This window comes from Zonotrichia albicollis, chromosome 14, assembly GCF_047830755.1.
Source record: "Zonotrichia albicollis isolate bZonAlb1 chromosome 14, bZonAlb1.hap1, whole genome shotgun sequence".
Taxonomy (NCBI): Eukaryota; Metazoa; Chordata; class Aves; order Passeriformes; family Passerellidae; genus Zonotrichia; species Zonotrichia albicollis.
The window spans coordinates 2523822-2544349 of NC_133832.1; the positions used below are offsets into that span (position 1 = coordinate 2523822).

Below are 20528 nucleotides of genomic sequence, written 5' to 3' on the forward strand. Positions count from 1 at the left end.
TCACGCAAAGGCCCCGCCCTTCGCCTCCGAGCCCCGTCAATCACCGCGCCCCGCCCGCCAGGCCCCGCCCCCTCCGCCCCCCGTCAGGAGGCCCCGCCCCGGCCGTCACGCGGCGCCGCCCCTGCCGGCCGCGCCGGGCGGACCCGCGGCCCCGCGCCCCTCGCGCGGCCTGAGGGCTGGGCCGGGGCCGCGGTCCCGGGGGTGCCGCGGTGCCGCCGCCGCCCGCCCGTGGTAAGTGCTGGGCAGGGGGCCGGGCCCGGGGCCGCGCTCCCCGCGCAGCCGCTCCCCGGGCCCGGACCGACCCCCCCTTCCCCCCCGCCCCTCGCGGTTTCACGGATCCTCCCGAAAGTTTGGGAGCGCGGCGGGGGGAGCGGGGAGGGCCGGCCTGAGGGAGCGGCCCCGTGCGGGGCTGGGCGGGCCGGGGGTCCCCAGGGTCCCCTCTGCGGGTGAATCGCTGCATTTCATTGTTACCGTGCTGCTTTTTGTTGGCTTTTAAAACCTTATTTTTCACGTTCTGTTGGTGGTGGCTCTTTGCCCTCGGTGCCCTTTATTTCCCTTTCTTTCATTTTTATTTATTTCATTTTTTATCCTGCTCCAGCCTCCCCTCCGCAGCCGTGCCGCGGTGCTGACGTGGAGCTGGAGAGGAACGATTCCCAAAAGGAATTTTTGTAATGCTGGCTCTGTCTCGTGCCCTTCCCCGGCTGTTTTCCAGCCGCCCCTGTCCAGGTGCAGGTTCGGGCTCATTTCCCCCCTTTTCCAGCAGCCCCGCTCCCGGCCAGGTGCGAGCATTTCTGCCAGGCCCCCCCCTCTCCAGCTCTCTCCAGAGGCTTTGGAGGCTCCTGGGACTCGTGGTGGGCTCAGGCGGAGCTGGAAAAGCCCAGTTTGCCGCTGGGGAGGCGGCTGTGCCAGCCGGCTACGCCCCAGCTGCTGCTTCCAGCGGGACAGGTGAACGTGAGGGGTTATCAGCAATCCCAGAATTCCAGAACCATGGAATGGGCTGGGTTGGGAGGGACCTGAAAGCCCATCCAGTTCCAGCCGATGCCAGATCAATAGACAGGCAAAATAACCCAGGAATAAAAATATAACCTGGAATTGCAGGTTTGGTGTGGGGTCTAGAAGCATCGTTTGGACGTATTTTTAATTTGGGATCTCTGCTTAAACACCTCGTGAAGGTTTCCTGGCCTCCTGTCAGTCAGAGCTCAGCCTGGGGCATTTACAGCTTGGGAGCACATTAGGATTTTATTGCATTTAATTTCTCCACCCTCACCTCTGTAAAAGAAACATGATTATAATTGTTTTATTTCTGCTGTTCCTGACAGCAGTCCAGGGTCAGATTTCAAACCTACCTCACTGCTTCTGGGATAATCTGATCAGGGGGTTCACAGTGGGTGTTTTTAAGGCGATTCTCTCTGGCTGCACAGATTATTTTAAAAACAACTGAAATTTTCTATTAAAAAAAAGCCAGGGTAGTAACCAAAGTGGTTTTTCCCCGGACACGTGCGTAGGAGGGGCCGTGTCCTGGTTTGGCCTCCCTCAGGATGCTCTTTGGAGCCTGGCATGAGGCCTGGCAGAGCTGGGAGGGGGTTTGGGAGCTGCCGGCTCTCACTTTAAGGTGGCCAAACCTGATCACCCTGGAGACAGAAAATCTGGGAAGCTGCAGGGCTTGGAGCGAGGAGGTGCAGGGTCAGACCTGCGTGTCCCCAGGGGTTTACCCAAGGGGGATGTGTGGTTTTGCTGCTCTGGTGAGCTGCTACATTTGGGCGACATTTTGGTGCCTGGATTTTGGAAGTGGAGGCAGAGCTCGGAGGCTCCTCCGGCCGGTGATGGAGACCCCGGTGCCCTGAGCTCTGCCCCTTCCGCTGCCTGCCCTCCCTCACGTGTGCCCTCTCCTGTGCCTCAGGTCGGCGGTGATGTGTCCGTCCCCGCGCCCCGAGCTCCGCGCTCCCCGAGCCGCCGCTCGCCGCTAGATCCCGGCCCGCCCGCTGCCATGGAAACGGGCAGCCCGGAGGAGCGGGACGGAGCGGACCGGCGGCGGCAGGAGGGCGGGGACGGCCCTCCCGACAGCGCCAACGGCTCCGTGCTGGCGGCCGAGCCGCAGCAGCCGCCCCCCGGCAAGCTGAGGAAAACGGCCTTCAAGCTGTTCGGGGGCAAGCGCAGCATCTGCACCCTGCCCAGCTTCTTCGGCGGCCGCGGCAAGAAGGGGCTCAGCAAGTGCAAGACCCACGACGGGCTGAGCAGCGCCGCCTGTGACAAGGGCGGTGCGGCACGGCCGGGCAGCCCCGCCGAGGGCGGCAGGGACAGGGACGGGCAGCCCGGGCCCCTGCCCGGCTCCCGCAGCGCCCAGCTGGCCCCGGACAGCGGCGGCAGGGCGGACCCGGGCCAGCAGGACGGCTCTCCCCCCGGCAGCATCGAGGGCTGTGACAAAAAGCCCAACGGGGAGAAATCCTCGTGCCCCAGAGCCAAGAAAGGGCTGAAAGGGTTTTTTAACAGCATCCGGCGGCACCGGAAGAGCAAGGCTGTGGAGAGTGAGAAGGCGGAGCTGCCCGAGTGGAACGGGGACACCGAGGAGGCCGGGAACGCCCCTGGGATGGGAGCAGAGAGCCGAGGGGCTGTGGAGGGCAGGGCAGCAGGGCCAGGCCCCGAGGCCACGGCCGGCCCAGGGGACTCGGGGGGTGACTCCAGCTGTGGGGAGGCCCCCGAGCCCACGGGCCCCACGGCTGATGGAGGCACCTCCGAGGGTGACACGATGGCCGTGCCAGGGAACGGGGACGTTCCAGACGCAAAATCAGAGAGCGAGGCTGCTGCCTGCGCTGAGTTTGACCGTGAGAGTTTGCTGCTGGCCTTCCACCCTGACTTCCTGGACAGCGAGCCTCCCTGCCTGCACTCCGGGGACCTGCTGAGCCTCATGCTGGGGGACGTCACCTCCCTGAAGAGCTTTGACTCGCTGACGGGCTGCGGGGACGACATCGCCGAGCCCGACATGGCCGAGAGCAGCATCTCTGTGGAGCGCAGCCGCGACGCCGCCAAGCGCAGCTCCTGCCTCGTCACCTACCAGGGCGGAGGCGAGGAGATGGCCATCCCTGAGGAGGCCGAGGAGTTCCTGCAGCAGGCGTGGGACAGCGGCGGGCTGGGGGACGGCAGCTACGGGGCCCAGGTGTCCAGCAGCAGCCTGGAGACACACGCCTCACACGAGGCCGATGCCCAGCCCTACATGGGGGATGCCATGGATGGTGTCGACCTCCTGACGCCCCAGAGCGACCAGCAGGAGTCTGCCCCTAACAGTGATGAAGGATATTACGACTCCACCACGCCGGGGCCGGAGGATGAGGCTGGAGAGGAGCTCAAGAAGGACCGGCTGCCCCGGGACAGCTACAGTGGTGATGCACTTTACGAGTTTGACACCCTGATGAGCCCCTCTCACGGGGAGGAATCCCTGTTCGAGGGCAAAGTCCCACGCCAGGGCATCTTCAGCTACTTCATGGACTTCTGCCTCCCTGCTGAGAAGAGCCTGATCCAGCAGATGATGGATCAGAAGAGAGGGCTGATGGACAGCGAAGAGGAGGGGCTTGCAGCCATTCAGAAAGAGCTGCTGTACTGGGAGCTGCAGAGGGAGCCCGTGCTGAAGCGCCTGGATGTGTCCAGCAAGGAGAAGTGTCCCCGGGAGAAGCAGTGCATTGAATGTAAAACCAGAGCAGCCAGCTCCACTGGCAGGAGTCAGAGTGGCCTTGGGAGCGAGCAGGTGCCCTCACACACCCCAGGCCGGGCTGTCAATGGTGGGGTTGCAGTGGCTAGGGCTGAAAATGCAGAGTGGAGGGATTTTCCAGGGACTCTGTGTCTGGAAAACTGCTACAACAGCCAAAAAGCCCCTGGAAGTTGCCTTATTCAGCTCGCAAAGAACAACCCGGGCTTCGATGCAGACCTGGACTGTGGGGTGTTTGGGGACCCCATCCATGGCAGCAAGGCAGGGCTGTTCCCTGGGTTCAGGCTGCCCGAGCAGGAGCACGGTGCTGGAGCAGAGCCTGGTCCTGGTGAGCCCCAGGTGGGCAGCGAGCCCGAGCACGCTGTGAACTTCTCCCAGGCTCTGGTGGAGTTTGCCAGCAGCGGGACCCTCTTCTCCAGCCTCTCTGAGAGCCTGGGCAGCTCGGCCTCCAGCTCATCCTTCACCCAGAACCTCCCTGCCCTCCCCACCATGGTCACCTTTGACGTGGTGGACGTGGAGCAGGACGGGGAAGGGGAGTGTGAGCAGCGCCCGGAGCTGACGGCGGGCGAGGACATCGCCGAGGCCTTTGACGATGGCTACGGACAGAAAGAGTCCTTGGCTGAATGTGACGAGAGAATGTCCCTGGCCTTCTCCCCGGGCTCCTTCCCGAGCTGCAACTGGGGCGTGGCCAGCCTGCCCCGCCACCTGCGCCTGCACGGCCTCAGCCCCTCCATGCCCGCGCCGCTCTCGGTGGACCGGCGGAGCCGCTCGCTGGACACCGAGAGCCTGGAGTTCGAGCTGGCCGAGCCGCCGGGGGCCCGCGGCGCCCCCCAGCCCTGCCGGCTCTGGGCCAGGAAGGACTCTGCCGGAGCCAGGAGGAGCAGGAGCAAGGAGGAGGGCGAGCTGCTGGCTCCCGAGGGTGGCCCGAGCTGGCCGGGCCTGCGGCACCTCCAGCGCGGCCCCGAGGCGGCTCCCGGCGGGATGGAGCTCTGGGACTTGGCTCCGGCTGGCGCCGTGGAGAGCGTCTGGGAGCCCTCGGAGCCGCCGGACACCGTGTCCCCGTTCCTGCCCCTGTCCCAGTGCGGGGGCATCGGGGAGGCTCCGGAGAGGCGGCCGCAGGAGGCAGAGCTGAGCCGGCTCCCGCTCCGGCCCTCCAACCTCCCCCTGCAGGCCGAGCCCAGGCGGGCCCGGGAGGCGGCCGGCTCCTTCCGCTACCCCGGCGATGTCCCCGCGCTGTCCCGCCTGCTGCCCCTGGGAGAGGCGGAGCTGCCCCCGAGCTTTGCCTTCTCCTGCTCCCCGGAGCACCGTGCCAGGGGCAAACCTGTGGGCATCGCCCAGGGCGTGCCACAGCAGCCTGGGAGTGGCAGCGGGGACACCGAGAGCCCGGAGCGCTGCACCGAGCCCCTCAAGGGCAGGGCCGCCCCGGGGCACGGCCCCTGCCGGGGCACCGTGTGCAGTGTCACCCCGGCTGAGTAACTGCAGCAGTGGCACCGTGTCACCCAGCTGAGGGGCTGCAGGAATGTCACTGTGTCACCCAGCTGAGGGGCTGCAGCAGTGTCACCCTGTCACCCAGGCTGCAAGAATGTCACTGTCACCAAGCCAAAAGGCTGCAGGAATGCCACTGTGTCACCCAGCTGAGGGGCTGCAGCAATGTCACCCTGTCACCCAGGCTGAGGGGCTGCAGGAATGTCACCCAGGCTGAGTGTCTGCAAGAATGTCACTGTCACCAAGCCAAAAGGCTACAGGAATGCCACTGTGCCACCCAGCTGAGGAGCTGCAGCAATGTCACCCTGTCACTCAGCTGAGGGGCTGCAGCAGTGTCACTGTCACCCAGGCTGAGGGGCTGCAGCAGTGTCACCCTGTCACCCAGCTGAGGGGCTGCAGCAATGTCACTGTCACCAAGCCAAAAGGCTGCAGCAGTGTCACCGTGTCACCCAGGCTGAGGGGCTGCAGCAGTGTCACCGTGTCACCCAGCTAAAGGGCTGCAGCAATGTCACCCAGGCTGAGTGTCTGCAAGAATGTCACTGTCACCAAGCCAAAAGGCTGCAGGAATGTCACCCAGCTGAGGGGCTGCAGGAATGTCACTGTCACCAAGCCAAAAGGCTGCAGCAGTGTCACCGTGTCACTCACCACGCTGAGGCTGCTCTGGGCAGGGCTGAAAGGAGAGCAAAGGGAGGGAGCAAACCGGGAGCAGTTTGGGGAGGACTTGAGCTGAGCTGGGCTGATGCTCCTCTCCTGCAAACACCCGTGGCCTTGCCCTGGGGATGCTGTGGAAGCAGCTTGGAGCTGCCTCCAGGGTTCCTGCATCACCACTGAGGCACTTTCTGCTTCTCCAGCACCAAGTGCAGCAGCAGCAGCCCCTGGCAGGAGCTGGGCATGGACCTGCTGCTGGGGTTTGTGCAGGGCTGGGGGAACAGGCCTGGGGCAGAGTTCAGAGGGAAATGGGGCTGTTTTCCTCATGTGGGTGAAATGTTTTGGTTCACACTCACTTTGAATGTCTTCCAGCCCAGGCTCAGTGTGGGGAGCAGGGAGGAAGGTGCTGCTTGTTCCAGAGTGAGGATGGGGCAAGGCAGCTGGAAAGGGGAACTTTGCAGCAATGTTTTTATTTATTTCATTTGTCCTTACCCCAAAGGAAAGCAGGAGCTTTTGTGTGTGTGCTGATGACGTTCTCCAGGTCTGGTTTCAGTTTGCTCACAAAGATGTGCTGTCCATGGTGTCCCTTGGAAGAACAAAGTGTTGGTCCCTTCTTTGTTGTGCTCTGTCCTGGTGCAGAATTCCTGGTGGGATCCTTTCCTGGGCCCTGGCCTGGCTCCTGGCCACGGGGACAGGGCTGAGGCCTTTGAAATAAGCTAAATTTGCATCATGCCTGTAGCTGTGAAGTGGCAGATGATGTTACTTTCTCAAAAGGAACCTTTGTGGCTTTTTATTTTTATTTTATTATTTTAGGATTGTTTTCTTTGCATAAACCCACAGGAGGGAAGTTTTGTGTTCCTTGGAATTTGGGATGGGCCACAGCTCCATTGGGCTTCTCTCCTGTCTGGAGGGAACAAAAAGCCTGGAAGCTGCTGGAGGGTTGGGATTTTTTGCCTCTTTGAAGGAATGAGGAGGAGGGGACACAACTGAGGGGACAGACTGTGCTGTGAGCTCCTGGTCCCCTCTGTGATCCCAAACCCCCAGTCCATGACACAGAGCTGCTTCCCTGCCCTGTCCAAGCTCTGTGTTCTGATTTAATTCCATTACCAGTGATTTTTGTTTTCCCCCACCTCATTGCCCTTTCTCTATTTTCCTTTGCAGCAGAGTTTGTAGCATTCAAAATAAAGAATCCCAAAGTGGGAATACTGGAGTTTTACCACCTGTGTGGGGTGAGGGCTGGCTCTGCTTGGGCCAGGCTCCATTTTCCTGCTGGGCCCCCCTCGTGCTGCTCCTGCTCCACACGGATGTGGCTCCACCAGCTGCTCCCTCCCATCCCTGCATCTCCAGGCACAAGGAGCTGCTTTGGGTTTGAGGTTTTGATATTCCTTTTGAGAAAAGATTCCTCTGCCCTGCCCTTGGGTGTGTGGGAAGGAGCAGGGAGGGCAGGGCAGGGCTTGGTTCAGCTCTGTGTGTGCTGTGCTTGTCCTGCTGAGGCAGAGCACATCCTCTGTGCATCCAGGGGCTCACACCTGGATTTTTCCATGTTTTCCTGGCAGCTGCTGTGGTTCTGTTCCCTCACCCCTCTGGGACACCAGGGAGGGTTTCCTGGGCCACACCTGGCTCTTGGTGCCACTGCCACCCCTGGGGACAGTGTTGCCCTCACTGGGGGTTGTGTCTGCTCGTTAGCACAGCTGCTAATGAGCGTGGGCTGTCCCTCCCTGGGCAAGGGCAGGGCCAGCTCTGTGCCCAAAGCACGGGCACACCCTGCTGGGGACACCCCAGGGCCACTGTCACCCCTCACACCCTGCCTGCCTTCAGTCCCTGCTTGATTTCCCTTCAGCATCTCACCAAAGCCATCGGGGGCTTCCAGCTCTGGAGCTTTGCTCAGCCAAAGTCCTGCTGGGGGCTGGGAGTGTCTGGGTGCTCATGAATGTTCCAGGGTGTGCTGGGATCCTGGGGAGCTTCACAGCCAAGGCTTGGCCATCTGACTTCATACCAAAGGTTTCTCCTCTTAATTCGATGGGAATTCAATGAGGCAAATATCTCTGGAATTCAAATGAGTTTTCCTAATGCAGTTTAGTCACTAATTTGCTGGATTATTGGCAGATTCTGCCCCATTAACCCAAAGAAATTGGAATTTCTAGTGCAGTAATTCAGCCTGGAAATGAGGACTGCAGTAGGGATTGGATTTCGCTGCCTGCTGAGCCACTCTTCCCAAAAATCCCCACTTGGCACCCATGGGAACAAAGCTGGGCTGGAGCTGGGTCAGCCCAACACTGCCTTACCCCAGCTGGGGTGGCCACTGAGGCTCCTGATGCAAAAGGGCTTCCCAAGCAGAAACCAGTCACCAGGTCAGGAACAGAGAAGGTGCTGCCAGGATATTGAGGACAAACGTGAGGAATTCACTGTTCCTTGCAGGGCAGTGAGGGGCTGGGGCTGTGGGGCTGGGATGGAAGCACTGCCCAGAGGTTCTGTGTTGCATTCTGGGGACTTGGGGGTTTTCTTTGGTTTGTTTGTTTTTATACACATAAGAAAACGGTCAATTTTCTCTATTTTTGTATAGTTTTGCATTTTATAATCATGGGGAAATTTTACAGACTGTTGTTTTACTCGTGTGTCTTTGTCTTTCCAAGTGCTGTGGTTTGCTTTTCCCGTGGATCAAAGGCTGTTCCTGCTGCTGCTGTGCCCCGATCCCAGGCTGCCCCCAGGCCTCACAAACACACTTTGCACACACTTGAGGTGTCCTTAACCCTCCTCTGTCACACTCAGCTGTCCCTTCTTTGCTTTTCAGCGTTGTTTTTAATCTGAATCTCTGGATTTTGGTCATTTCTCCCTCCAAATGTTATAAAATGCTCACAAGTTCCAGCTGAGGCGTTTCCTGCTGTCTGCTGATGTTATTTTATCTCCAATTTGGGCTTTCCTTCAGTCCTTGTGCAGGAGATGCTGTTGGTGGACAGGTTTCCTCTCTCCTCGGTGCTCCCTGGCCAGGCTGGGATTTCACCCTGGTGCCTGAGGATTGCTCCTTGGATAATCCTGGGATCAGCAGGGCTCTGCCTCACCAAAACACCTCCCTGCAATGGCCCTGCCTTCAGCGTCAGCACCAGAGGAGAGCAGAGCTTCTGGAATGCCCAAATCACATTTCCCCCAGCAGAGGTGCCAATTGTCACTGATTTGGCTCTGCAGAGATTTTTTTTTTTTTATCTTCTAATTAATAACTTTTCACCTGATGGTGCTTTTAAAATGTCTCTGGGTTGGGTTTGCCCCATTGCCCACAGGGATGGGTGGGAAGGTTTCTCACTGAACATTCCTGGGGCGCTCAGACCCAGCTTCCACATTCCCTCTGCCCTGGAATTCTGGGCTCCCTCCTCTCCAGCTCCTCTCACCCACCCTGAGCCCCCCAAAGCTCCTTTTGGGTGAAATGAGAAATTCAGGTCCCAAAAAGCCTCTCAGTTGTAAGGGAATAATGGATCAGCCCTTGTCCTCAGCTGCCCCTCCCAGGTGACCAACCTGGCTGAATTTGGGGTTTTTGTTTCCTTCCTGCTCTCATTGCTACTAGTCCTTTCAAGTTTTTAATGTATTGATTGTGTTTTAAAATGAATGTTCCTTTCACTGAATTCTAATGAATAAACTGCAGATTTTTAGAGAACATTGGATTTCACTGGTGCTTTGGTGTTTTTGTGCTTATTTTATCCTTGATTTAATGTTTTTTTTCCCTTCTTTTTTGTCTGTTGGTTATTTGCCAGCGAGGTGGAATTTTCCATGGGAGAAGGCAACTGAGACCCTTTGGAACAGGGTAAAGCTCCTCAAAGCCTCATCAAATGAGCCCTGGAAATTCTCCAGCATTATTCATATTCTCCATATTATTCATGATATACATAATACAACCAATACTATATATAATATAATAAATAAATCATATAATCAATATACATCTATCTATAATATTTATAAATATATCAGCTATATTATAAATATTATCTATAATATTATAGATAATATTTTATATTTATATATTATAATATATATTATATTATTGATAATATTTTATATTTATATATTATATATATTTATAACATTATATAAATGTAATACATATTACAATATATATTATATATTATAATATATAATATGAATATCATATTATAATATGATATTATAAATAATAGAAATACTATAAGCAATATTTATATATTCATATTTAATAGAAATAGAAATATATAATTACATTATAATAATATTTAATATAATCATTATAATAGTATATAATATTATAAACATTAATAATATTTATAAATAATATTTCTAATATATACTATTTATACATAAATATATATTTATATAAAGATATATAATTATATATAACTACATCTTTATATATATAGCTATACTTTTAAATATTTAAATATGTATGCTTTTAAGTAGATTTTACTGTTTATTTCACTGTGCTGTTTTCTGCTGGGAATAACCCCCCTCATCCCGCTGGAAAAGCCTCCAGCAGCTCCCAGCGTGCAGAGGATGTGGCTTCTCCTTTGGGGTAAATGAGGTTGGTGTGGCCCAGGAGTGTTGGAGATTTTTTCAGGGATGGCCTAGAAGGCAGCTGTGAGGAGCAGGTTCTCACAGCCTGTTTCTGTGAACAGCAGAGGTTCTCAGGTTATTTTTAACTACAGGTAAAAGTGACAAACATGAAGGCCTTGAGAGCCTTGCACATCAGAGTTCTCAGGCAGCTTTCTCATAACAAGTGGATGTTCTATCTTTGGCTGTTTTGGGAAAGCAAGAATAATTTTGAGAACCCAAATCTTGGTATTGGAAACATAAGGAGGGGTTGGTGTGTTATCTCTGACCTATTGTGAGCTCAGATTTTGCAATATGCATGAACTTGATTAACACTGTTATAAAAGGTGACTGATTGATCAATAAAGTGGAGTCGATGCTGACCAACGCAAGGTTGGTCGTCTCCCTCCAACTTCAATACAGGAGCAGCCCTGGCTGTGCCACTCGTGTTTGTCACAGCTCTGGTGCTTTCACCCGGGCAGGGCAGGGCAGGGTCCCTGCTGTGTCCCCAAGGCCCCTCCCACGGGAGCCTCTGGGGCAGCAGCTCCTGTGGGGATGGAGCTCCTGAAAAGCCCCGGCTGAATTCAGGGAGGGAGAAGCTGCCCGGGCACGGCAGGAGCTGGAGGAGCAGCTCTGCTGATTCTCTTCGTTTTAAACGTGGGAAGAGTCTGGAAGGCCATCAGGGAAAATGGCACGCGGGGCTGGGTCAGCACTGCCTGGGCTAGAAAACTCTGCCAGAGGAGCCAAAAGAGCTGAGGAAAGGCTGGGCAGGGGTGAGCGTGCTGTGCCTGGGGTGTGCCTGGGTCAGGAGCTCAAAATTCAGGCTTCAAACCCCCCTCTGGAGCTGTGCTCCCACCCTGTCCGGTTATCTCGGCTGTTTGAAGGGCCTGGAAAGGCCCGGGGTGGCCTTGGGGCAGCCCGCGTATCGAGGGACGAGAAGAGGCTTCAGTTCTTCTTTCGGTTTTTATGTTTATTAATTGTTTATCTAAAAGATTTTCTTTCTGCCCGACAGAGCTCTGCTCAGCAGCCAGCCATGAGCACACTGTCTGCCCTCCGGGGCAGCCACCTATCTTTATACCCATTGTTACGTGTACAATATTTATCATTTTTCCCCAATACCATTTATTCTTATTACTCAGTGCACTCTCAGTAATGACCAATCCCAAAGTGCCACCATGGCCAAAGAAGATGGAGGAGTAGAAGAAGAAGAAGAAGGACAGGACACACCCCAATTCCTCCATCTTACTTCTCTAAACCCCCCTGTACATAAATCCTAAACCCTGTGTCTCACCCTCTAATTAACCAATCCCTTCACCATTCACCCCGGTGAAACCCTCCTGTCCTCATACAGGTGTCGTCTCCTGTGTAGGATCAAAGTCCAGCCACCAGACACTTCTGGAACATTCCAGGACTCCCGAGCCCCCCAAGGGTGGTCTCGGTGACTCGGCACCTCAGGACTGAGATCCTGAGATCCGACACCACCCAGCCTCCCTGCAGCCTGCTGGGTGTCATTCCAGGCACCCTCCCTGCATCCCAAACCCTTCCTGGCTGAAAACATCCCCACAGCCCCGGGGTTCCCTTTCCAGCTCTGAGCCTGCAGGAGCTGCAGGGGCATTTTCCCCGAGGTGATGGCAAAGCTGGCATTCCCTGCCAGGGCTGGGGTTATCCAGGGGGTCCTGGCTCGTGCCCTGTTTTCCCTGGTGCCAAAGGAATCTCCCCCTGGCTGCACCCCCGGCTCAGGCAGGGATGCATGCAGGGATGCAGGAGATGGATTCCGTCTATCCCTGGGTTGCTTTTCCTCCCCCAGCCCGCGGCAGTGCAGCGCTGGTGGTGATGAGGACAGCGGGATCAGCTCCTGGATGGCCCCATCCCGCCGGGAACGCTTCAAACCCTCAGCTCTAATTGCCTCCTTGTAAACACAAATTGACTCGTTTGCTGCAAACAAATTCCTGCAGACAAAACCTCCTGGAAGCCGCTTGTCATCACAGGAATGCATCTCACACTTTGAAGTGTTCCTTTTTTTTTTTCCCTCTTTTTTCTCCAAAGTGATTTGAAAAGCACCGACACAACAACTCTGTGACACAACAACTGTGACACAACAACTGTGACACAACAACTGTGACACAACAACTCTGCTCTCTGAGGGAACACTGGGGGTTTGTGGCACTGCCAGGGTCCCCAGGCTCCTGTGCCCAGAGGCTGCCAGGGCCTGGTGACCTTTGTGTCACCTGTCACACCTGGGACAACGGCTTTAGTTCCTTCCCTATTTCCATGGATTGAGCAGAGTTTGTTCATCCCATCCCATCCCATCCCATCCCATCCCATCCCCATCCCCATCCCATCCCATCCCATCCCATCCCATCCCATCCCATCCCCATCCCCATCCCCATCCCATCCCCATCCCATCCCATCCCCATCCCCATCCCCATCCCCATCCCCATCCCCATCCCCATCCCCATCCCCATCCCATCCCATCCCATCCCATCCCATCCCATCCCATCCCATCCCCATCCCCATCCCCATCCCATCCCCATCCCCATCCCCATCCCCATCCCCATCCCCATCCCCATCCCCATCCCCATCCCATCCCATCCCATCCCATCCCCATCCCCATCCCCATCCCCATCCTATCCCCATCCCATCCCCATCCTATCCCATCCCATCCCCATCCCATCCCATCCCCATCCCCATCCCCATCCCCATCCCCATCCCATCCCCATCCCCATCCCCATCCCCATCCCCATCCCATCCCATCCCATCCCATCCCATCCCATCCCATCCCCATCCCCATCCCCATCCCATCCCCATCCCCATCCCCATCCCCATCCCCATCCCCATCCCCATCCCCATCCCCATCCCATCCCATCCCATCCCATCCCCATCCCCATCCCCATCCCCATCCTATCCCCATCCCATCCCCATCCTATCCCATCCCATCCCCATCCCATCCCATCCCCATCCCCATCCCCATCCCCATCCCCATCCCATCCCCATCCCCATCCCCATCCCCATCCCATCCCATCCCCATCCCATCCCCATCCCATCCCATCCCATCCCATCCCCATCCCATCCCCATCCCATCCCATCCCATCCCATCCCATCCCATCCCATCCCATCCCATCCCATCCCATCCAATCCCATCCCATCCCCATTTTCTGGCCTCAGTTCCCATCTGGTGCCTCCCCCTGGCTCAGCACAGCCCTGGGACCCCTCGTCAGGGACACCTGGCCTGGGGACACAGCCATGTCCCCTCCTCACCGTTTTTGGGGTTCCTGGGTCCCCCCAGCTCAGCCCAAGGTCCAGCCCCCGGTGCCACATCCCCACAGCCGCTCCATGCTGGGGGATTATTTCTAATCCCTCTATTTTTAGAACAATGCTGAAATCTGTTTAATGCTGGAGGGATTTGGGAAAGAAAAAGACAAACAACAAAGGAAGAAGAGTAATTTTTTTTCTGATGCAGGAGCTGTCAGTGAAGGGGTTTTTTGGGGGGTTTTTATTTTATTTTTGGGAGGGTGTCTCTTTGCTGAGTTGTATTTGTCTGTCAGAAGGGAGGAGGGAAGGAGGAATTGAGCCTTAAGGAAAAGCTCTGAGGGGTTGTCCTGGCTGTTGTGAGCATGGAAAATGTCACAGCAGCAGGACCAGGTCATCCTGCTCCCCAAAATCTGGAGCTGGCCAGGCTCCAAAGCAGGGGATCCCCAGGTGGGGCAGACTCAGAGCTCAGAGCTCTCTGTTCCATGCAAGGAAAGGAGCAGGAGAGGAGCAGGGAGAGCTCAGCTCTTGGGAATATCTGTAGGAGCATCAGGGGTAGCACGGTCGGGACGGATGGAGACAGAGATCTCTGCAGCCAGGGCTGGAACTTGGGGTTTATTGCAAAGGGCCTGGGGGCAGGGCCCTGCTGGGAGCTGCCAAACACAGCTCAGAGCAGCAAAGAGAGAAGAGAGGGGGAGAGAGGGTGAGAGAATAAACAGGGTAAGAGCACGAGGTTCCCGTTACAATACAATAAATCTTGTGTGTTGAATATTCTGATTCTCACTAACCAGTCTAGTACAACATACAAATCCTATAGCATTTACATACAGCTTATAAGAATCATTACATTACTACACATTTTAAACTCTAAAAACTCCTCTTTGGGCCCTTCTGCCAAGCTGTGGGGTCTGCTCTGACCCTTGGGCCTGTCTGCAAGCAGAGGGTGTTGTTCCATCAAAAGGGGATTACCTTCAGCAGCCACACCATTGTTTTCCAGTTGTTCAGTAACTGAGGGATCTCAAAGCTTGCTTTCATTTCAATCTCGCTTATAGTTTCCATATTCTCAAAATCTTTTGCCAGACAATCGTATTTATAAGGCTTTCCTGTTTCACCTTCCCCGACAATATGCTTGGGGGTAATTCTGCAGGTGCTGGGGATCATCCCCTGCCCACCCCGGAGGGCCCTGGTGACCAAACCCCGGCTCTGGGCAGGGATCGCCTCCATGCCGGGAATTGGAGCCAGGTTTGGTGCTGGGCTGACCTCTAAGGGAGAGCTCCCACATTGCAGCTCATGGAATCCAGGATCTCAGAAGGGCTCGGATGAGAGAGACCTCAAAGCCCTTCCAAGGGCAGGGAGCCCTTCCCATATCCCAGGCTGCTCCAGCCCCAGTGTCCAGCCTGGCCTTGGGCACTGCCAGGGATCCAGGGTGGGCACCTGTGCCAGGGCCTGCCCACCCTGCCAGGGAACAATTCCTCATTCCCAACATCCCATCTAAATCTCTCCTCTTTTAGTTTAAAACTGCTCCCCTTTGTTCTATTATTATGTCCAATGCTGAGCTGGGTCTCCCCAAAATTCCCCTGGGGCAGCCCGAGGCCCTGGAGCACTTTTTGGGGACATGAGAGGGGAAAACTCAGAGATGATCCAGAGCTTCCCATTCCCTCAGTGCCCTGAGCCTTCAGCATCAACAGCTCTGAGTCACACCCAGGTGAGGGGTCTGTGACACCTTGGGGACACACTGAGAGCTGCCAGAGGGCAGGGCTGGATGGGATATTGGGAATCGGGAATTGTTCCCTGGGAGGGTGGGCAGGCCCTGGCACAGGTGCCCAGAGCAGCTGGGGCTGCCCCTGGATCCCTGGCAGTGCCCAAGGCCAGGCTGGAGCAGCCTGGGACAGTGGGAGGTGTCCCTGCCATGGCCGGGGTGACACTGGGTGGGCTTTGAGGTCCTCCCAACCCAAATCAGTCATTCTGTGACCCTGGAGGGGTTTGGTGGCTTTGTGCCACCTGAATTGGCACCTGGGTGTGAGGGCACTGCAGGTGCTGGGGGTTTGTGGGGTCCCACACCATGAGGGGACCCTGATGCCAAATCTTTGTGACTGCCCAGGGTCTGGGAGCCAGGCAGGCACAGCCAGCACTGCAGGTGCCAGGCTCCAGGGGCACCCTGAGCCCAGCATGTGTGCCCCAGGGAGGGCACAACGGGGCACAGCTGCGCCCCTGTGCTGTGTCACAGCCCCTCACACCCCACTGCTGTCCCCCAGCACAGCTGGTTTGTGCTCTGGGGGATGGTTTTATGTTTTCTGGGGTTTTATCTCCTCTGGAGCCTGCTGAAGGTTGGGCTCTGAGGCAGAGCTGTGGCAGCTCCTGCTGGGATGGGGGAATGCCATCCCACCCCAAAACTGCAGAACGGGCACCACAGCCCCCCTGAGCCCCCCTGCGTTGTAGGAGCCTCTTCCAGCCCGGTCTCATAAGATAGTGGAGGTCTATAACACACCAAGATAGCTCAGCTACCCTTACAGGCATAACAATCAGCAGGATGGCTTCTGTGGCAGTGTTGGAAACAAAAAGGTTTAATAAAAGGCAAAATAACAAACAGGAAAAAACCGAGCTAGATGCCAGAAGTTCTTGCTCCTGGTAGAACACCTCACAAAAACCATCCGTTCCTTTGTTCACTTCTTTTTCTAGTGAATTGCCCAGGTGGGATTTTTTGGATTCTGTCCAACTGGCCATCCTGAAGTTTGAGGTGAAGTCCCCCCGGCCTAGGAAGTGGCTTTTTCACCTAATCGAGGAGAGAAACTTGTGGGCTTATTTCTTTTTTGAGGGGACAAAGGAGAGTTTTATCAACAAAGGGCACAGTGCTGTCCCCCTCCCCTCCTGCCAGCCCCGTCCGGAGATGGGACCGTGCAAAGCCCAAGGCAGAGAAAGAAAATCTGGGATCCCCGGGACAGCCCGGGATGGGAGCGGGGCAGGGCCGGGATGGGAGCGGGACAGAGCCGGGATGGGAGCGGGACAGAGCCGGGATGGGGACAGGACAGAGCTGGGATTGGGAGCGGGACAGAGCCGGGATGGGGACAGGACAGAGCCGGGATGGGAGCGGGACAGAGCCGGGATGGGGACAGGACAGAGCTGCCCCTGCCAGGCTCTCTCTGTGTGTTTGCTGCAGTAAAATAGAAATTCCCGTTTCCCGAAGGAGGGCGGGCTGGGACACGGAGTGCCCGAGGCTGGGCGGGCTCGGCGCGGGTGGGAGGGAGCTCGGAGGGGCTGGGAAAGCAGAACCGGGGTTTGATCTCCGAGCACTGCCCGTGGTTAATGACGGATGGTTCCAAGCAGAAATTTCTCCCAAAAAACCCCACCCCAATAAGTGAGGGGCTGGGTTCCTCAAGGATCTGCTGGAGGAGACCATGGAGCTGCTCCAGGGCTGGAGCCAGGCTGGGAGAGCTGGGGGTGCTCCCTTGGACAGGAGAAGCTCCAGGGAGAGCTCAGAGAGCCTGAGGGGGCTCCAGGAGAGCTGCAGAGGGATTTGGGGTTTCAAGCACCGGTTCCAGAGCAGGAAGCAATGATGGAAATCTCCCTGGGCTGGGAAAGTCGCTGGTGTGAAGGTCGGGATTGTCTGGATGGGACCTGGAGCCTCCCGTGGGAGCCCTGGCAGTGATTTATGTGAAGCATCTCCGAGATTAGGGAATGCCAAAGGCAAAGGAGACAAATCTGATTAAAAAGTGATTGAGGCTGAATCTGAAAAACAGGACTAGAGGAAAGAATTCCTACAGGATAGACAGAGGGACTTCCCTGCAGGGTCAGCCCTGGAAAGAGCCTGAGCCCCTGTGAGGGCTGCTGAGAGCCAGAGTGACCCCAGGAGTGGCCAGGCTCTCCCTGAGCCCCAGCTTCCATCAGTTCATCCTTTCTTTGGGACATCTCTCTCTTCCTCCTTCCCCAGGATGCCTTGGGAGCCACAGAGCAGCCCTGGGGCACGGGCAGTCCTGAGCAGCCTCAGCTGGGACCAGGAGCTCAACCCAGCCCAGCCCAGCCCAGCCCAGCCCAGCCCGGCCCTCCCGGGGCTCCAGACCCCGAGCATGAGCTCATTCCCAGCCCAGGCTCATTCCCAGCCTGCTGTGAACCTGCCCACCCTCACTGCTGTGCCCTGCTGGCCTGGGCCACCTCCCTTGTCCTGCTTGGTGGGGCCAGTGCTGGGGGTGCCATCGGTGCTGCTCTCCAGTGTCCCTTGTGCCACCCCTGCTGCCCTCAGATGTCCTTTGGTGCCACCCCTGCTGCCCTTGGTGTCCCTTGTGCCACCCCTGCTGCCCTCAGATGTCCCCAGAAGCCCCTGAGGGTGTCCTGGGGCCAGGCCAGGCTGGAGCAGGGATGTCACAAGGGCAGGAGGGTGCCAGGGATGCCCCAGCCCTTGCCCAGTCCTGGCTCCTGGCCGAGGAGCGCTCCCTCCTGCTCCCCACCCTTTGGGAACATTCCTGGGCATTACCTGGCATCTCCCAGAGGTGGGCAGGGATTTCCCACCACCCTTTCCCTGTTCCCCTCTGCTCCCCGCGGGATTTCTCCTTCCGTCCCTTTTCACAAGTTTGGCTCTGCTCTGATTTTTGTTTTTTCCTCGGGAATATCCAACCCACACAGGACAGATCCTGCTGGGACAGATGTGACTGGGACAGATCCACTGAGACAGATCCCACTGGGACAGATCCACTGGGATAGATCCCACTGGGACAGATCCCATTGGGATAGATCCATTGGGACAGATCCCATTGGGACAGATCCACTGGGACAGATCCACTGGGACAGATCCCATTGGGACAGATCCACTGGGACAGATCCACTGGGACAGATCCCATAGGGACAGATCCCATTGGGACAGATCCACTGGGACAGATCCATTGGGACAGATCCACTGGGACAGATCCCATTGGGACAGATCCCACTGGGACAGATCCACTGGGACAGATCCCATTGGGACAGATCCCACTGGGACAGATCCATTGGGACAGATCCTCTGGGACAGATCCCATTGGGACAGATCCCATTGGGACAGATCCCATAGGGACAGATCCCACTGGGACAGATCCACTGGGACAGATCCCATAGGGACAGATCCCATTGGGACAGATCCTGCTGGGACAGATCCACTGGGACAGATCCCACTGGGACAGATCCACTGGGACAGATCCCATTGGGAGAGATCCCACTGGGACAGATCCCACTGGGACAGATCCCATTGGGGCAGATCCCATTGGGACCGATCCTCTGGGACAGATCCCATTGGGGCAGATCCCATTGGGACCGATCCTCTGGGACAGATCCCATTGGGACAGATCCCATTGGGACAGATCCCATTGGGGCAGATCCACTGGGATAGATCCCATTGGGACAGATCCCACTGGGACAGATCCATTGGGACAGATCCACTGGGACAGATCCCACGAGGGCAAACCCCACTGGGTGTCCTTGCTGAGGGCTCAGTGCTGGGAAGAGGCTGCTGCTTTCTCCCACAAACTCAGGTGAGATTGGGGCACAACTCCAGTGGCAGCTCCCACACGTGTTTCCAGCACATCTGAGGACCTTCCTCCTCCTCCTCCTCCTCCTCCTCCTCCTGCTGCTCCGGGTCTCTGCCGTGGGACAGTGACGTGTGAGGCTGTTCTAGCTTTGATCTGGAGGTTTGTTCTGTTTGATCTGAGCTGTTTGATCTGATTCCTCCCCCCACACTCCGCTGCAGCTTTCCCTGAGCTTTTGTGCAAGCCAGGGAAGTTATTCCATGTGCCAAGGATGTGCTGTTATCTCCCATCTCCCTTTGGATAAACTATTTGTTTATGATAATAAGGTGCCTCTTGGTGTGAAACCAGGGGGAAAAAGTGAAATCTGGAAGTGAGCCAGGCCCAGGGAAGGAGGAGTGCTGCTCTCTGTTGTTGTTTCTCCAGAACAGCCCCAAGAGCCAGTCTAAAACAGAAATCTCCCAGTGTGTGCCTGTAGAATTTCATCAGGGCGACACTTGGAGCTGGCAGTGCCAATGTTGGAGTGCCTGGAGCAAAGCTGGGCTCAGCTGCTCCTGTTCCACATCCCAAATGTGTCTCCTGCCTCGTAGGGTGTTGGTTTTGTGAGTGTTTCCCTGCTCAGGTGCCCTGGGGAGGACGGCACAGCTCAGCTTCCCTGGGCTCCCACCCGGCCCAGCTCTGGGATGGGGCTGTTGCACTTTGCTGAGCTCCATTTGAGAAAATCCCCCAGTTTTGACCCAAAGCAGCCTCAGCTCAGGCGTTTCTGAAGGCTGGAGCAAGCTGCAGCTCTGCAGGGCCCTTCCCTGGAGCAAGGATGGGTTTGGGATCAGGGCAGGGTGCCCTGGGTGTTTTACTGGCACACCTCACTGTCAGCCCCTCTGCCTCGCCCATCCTCCTCCTCCTGAATCCTCTTTTATGCCCCTGGCTACCCTGGGAATGTTTTTTGCTTTCACCCAGCAGCCTCAGCTCCTTGTTTTGGGAGTTGTGAGGCTCCTGAGACAGCCGTGCCCTGGGGGAAGGGGAGGCAGTGGGACCTGGAACAGACCTGGAACGCTGGTTCACCCAGGGGGAGGCTCAGCTCTGCTTTTCCACTGAACAAAAACTGCCCTACCATTTTCTGGGATCTCCATTGAACAAAAACTGCCCTACCATTTTCTGGGATCTCCCCTGAACAAAATCTGCCCTACCATTTTCTGGGATCTCCACTGAACAAAAACTGCCCTACCATTTTCTGGGATCTGGATCTAGGGGGACACTGAGCTCTGTTGTGGTATTTTTGTGGTCCTCTGTTATAGGGAGGAAATTATTAATTTGACTCCACATTTTTAGAAGGCTAATTTATTATTTTATTATTTATATTATATAAAAGAATGTAAGTATATTCTTATATAAAAGAATATATTAATTAT

The 20528-nt window shown here is 56.3% G+C and overlaps 1 protein-coding gene across 7 annotated transcripts; it reads left to right on the forward strand.

Annotated features, from left to right (window-relative positions):
* Positions 1-77: 77 nt before the first annotated feature.
* AMER1 (APC membrane recruitment protein 1) lies at positions 78-9486 on the forward strand. 7 transcript variants are annotated; one of them, XM_074551818.1, is made up of 4 exons: positions 78-231; positions 1901-5369; positions 5571-5742; positions 5803-9486. In XM_074551818.1, exon 2 carries the CDS (start codon positions 1988-1990, stop codon positions 5174-5176), a length of 3189 nt encoding a protein of 1062 aa, XP_074407919.1. In that variant the 5' UTR covers positions 78-231; positions 1901-1987; the 3' UTR covers positions 5177-5369; positions 5571-5742; positions 5803-9486. The 7 variants fall into 7 exon arrangements, with proteins under 7 accessions (XP_074407919.1, XP_074407922.1, XP_074407923.1 ...); XM_074551821.1 differs by having other exon boundaries at positions 5571-5610; XM_074551822.1 differs by having other exon boundaries at positions 1901-5333; positions 5535-5610.
* The last annotated feature ends 11042 nt before the right edge of the window (positions 9487-20528 follow it).

Bases quoted from the DNA above. Each gene is read 5' to 3' on its own strand.
- AMER1 (XM_074551816.1), top strand. From the start codon at position 1,988: ATGGAAACGGGCAGCCCGGAGGAGCGGGACGGAGCGGACCGGCGGCGG.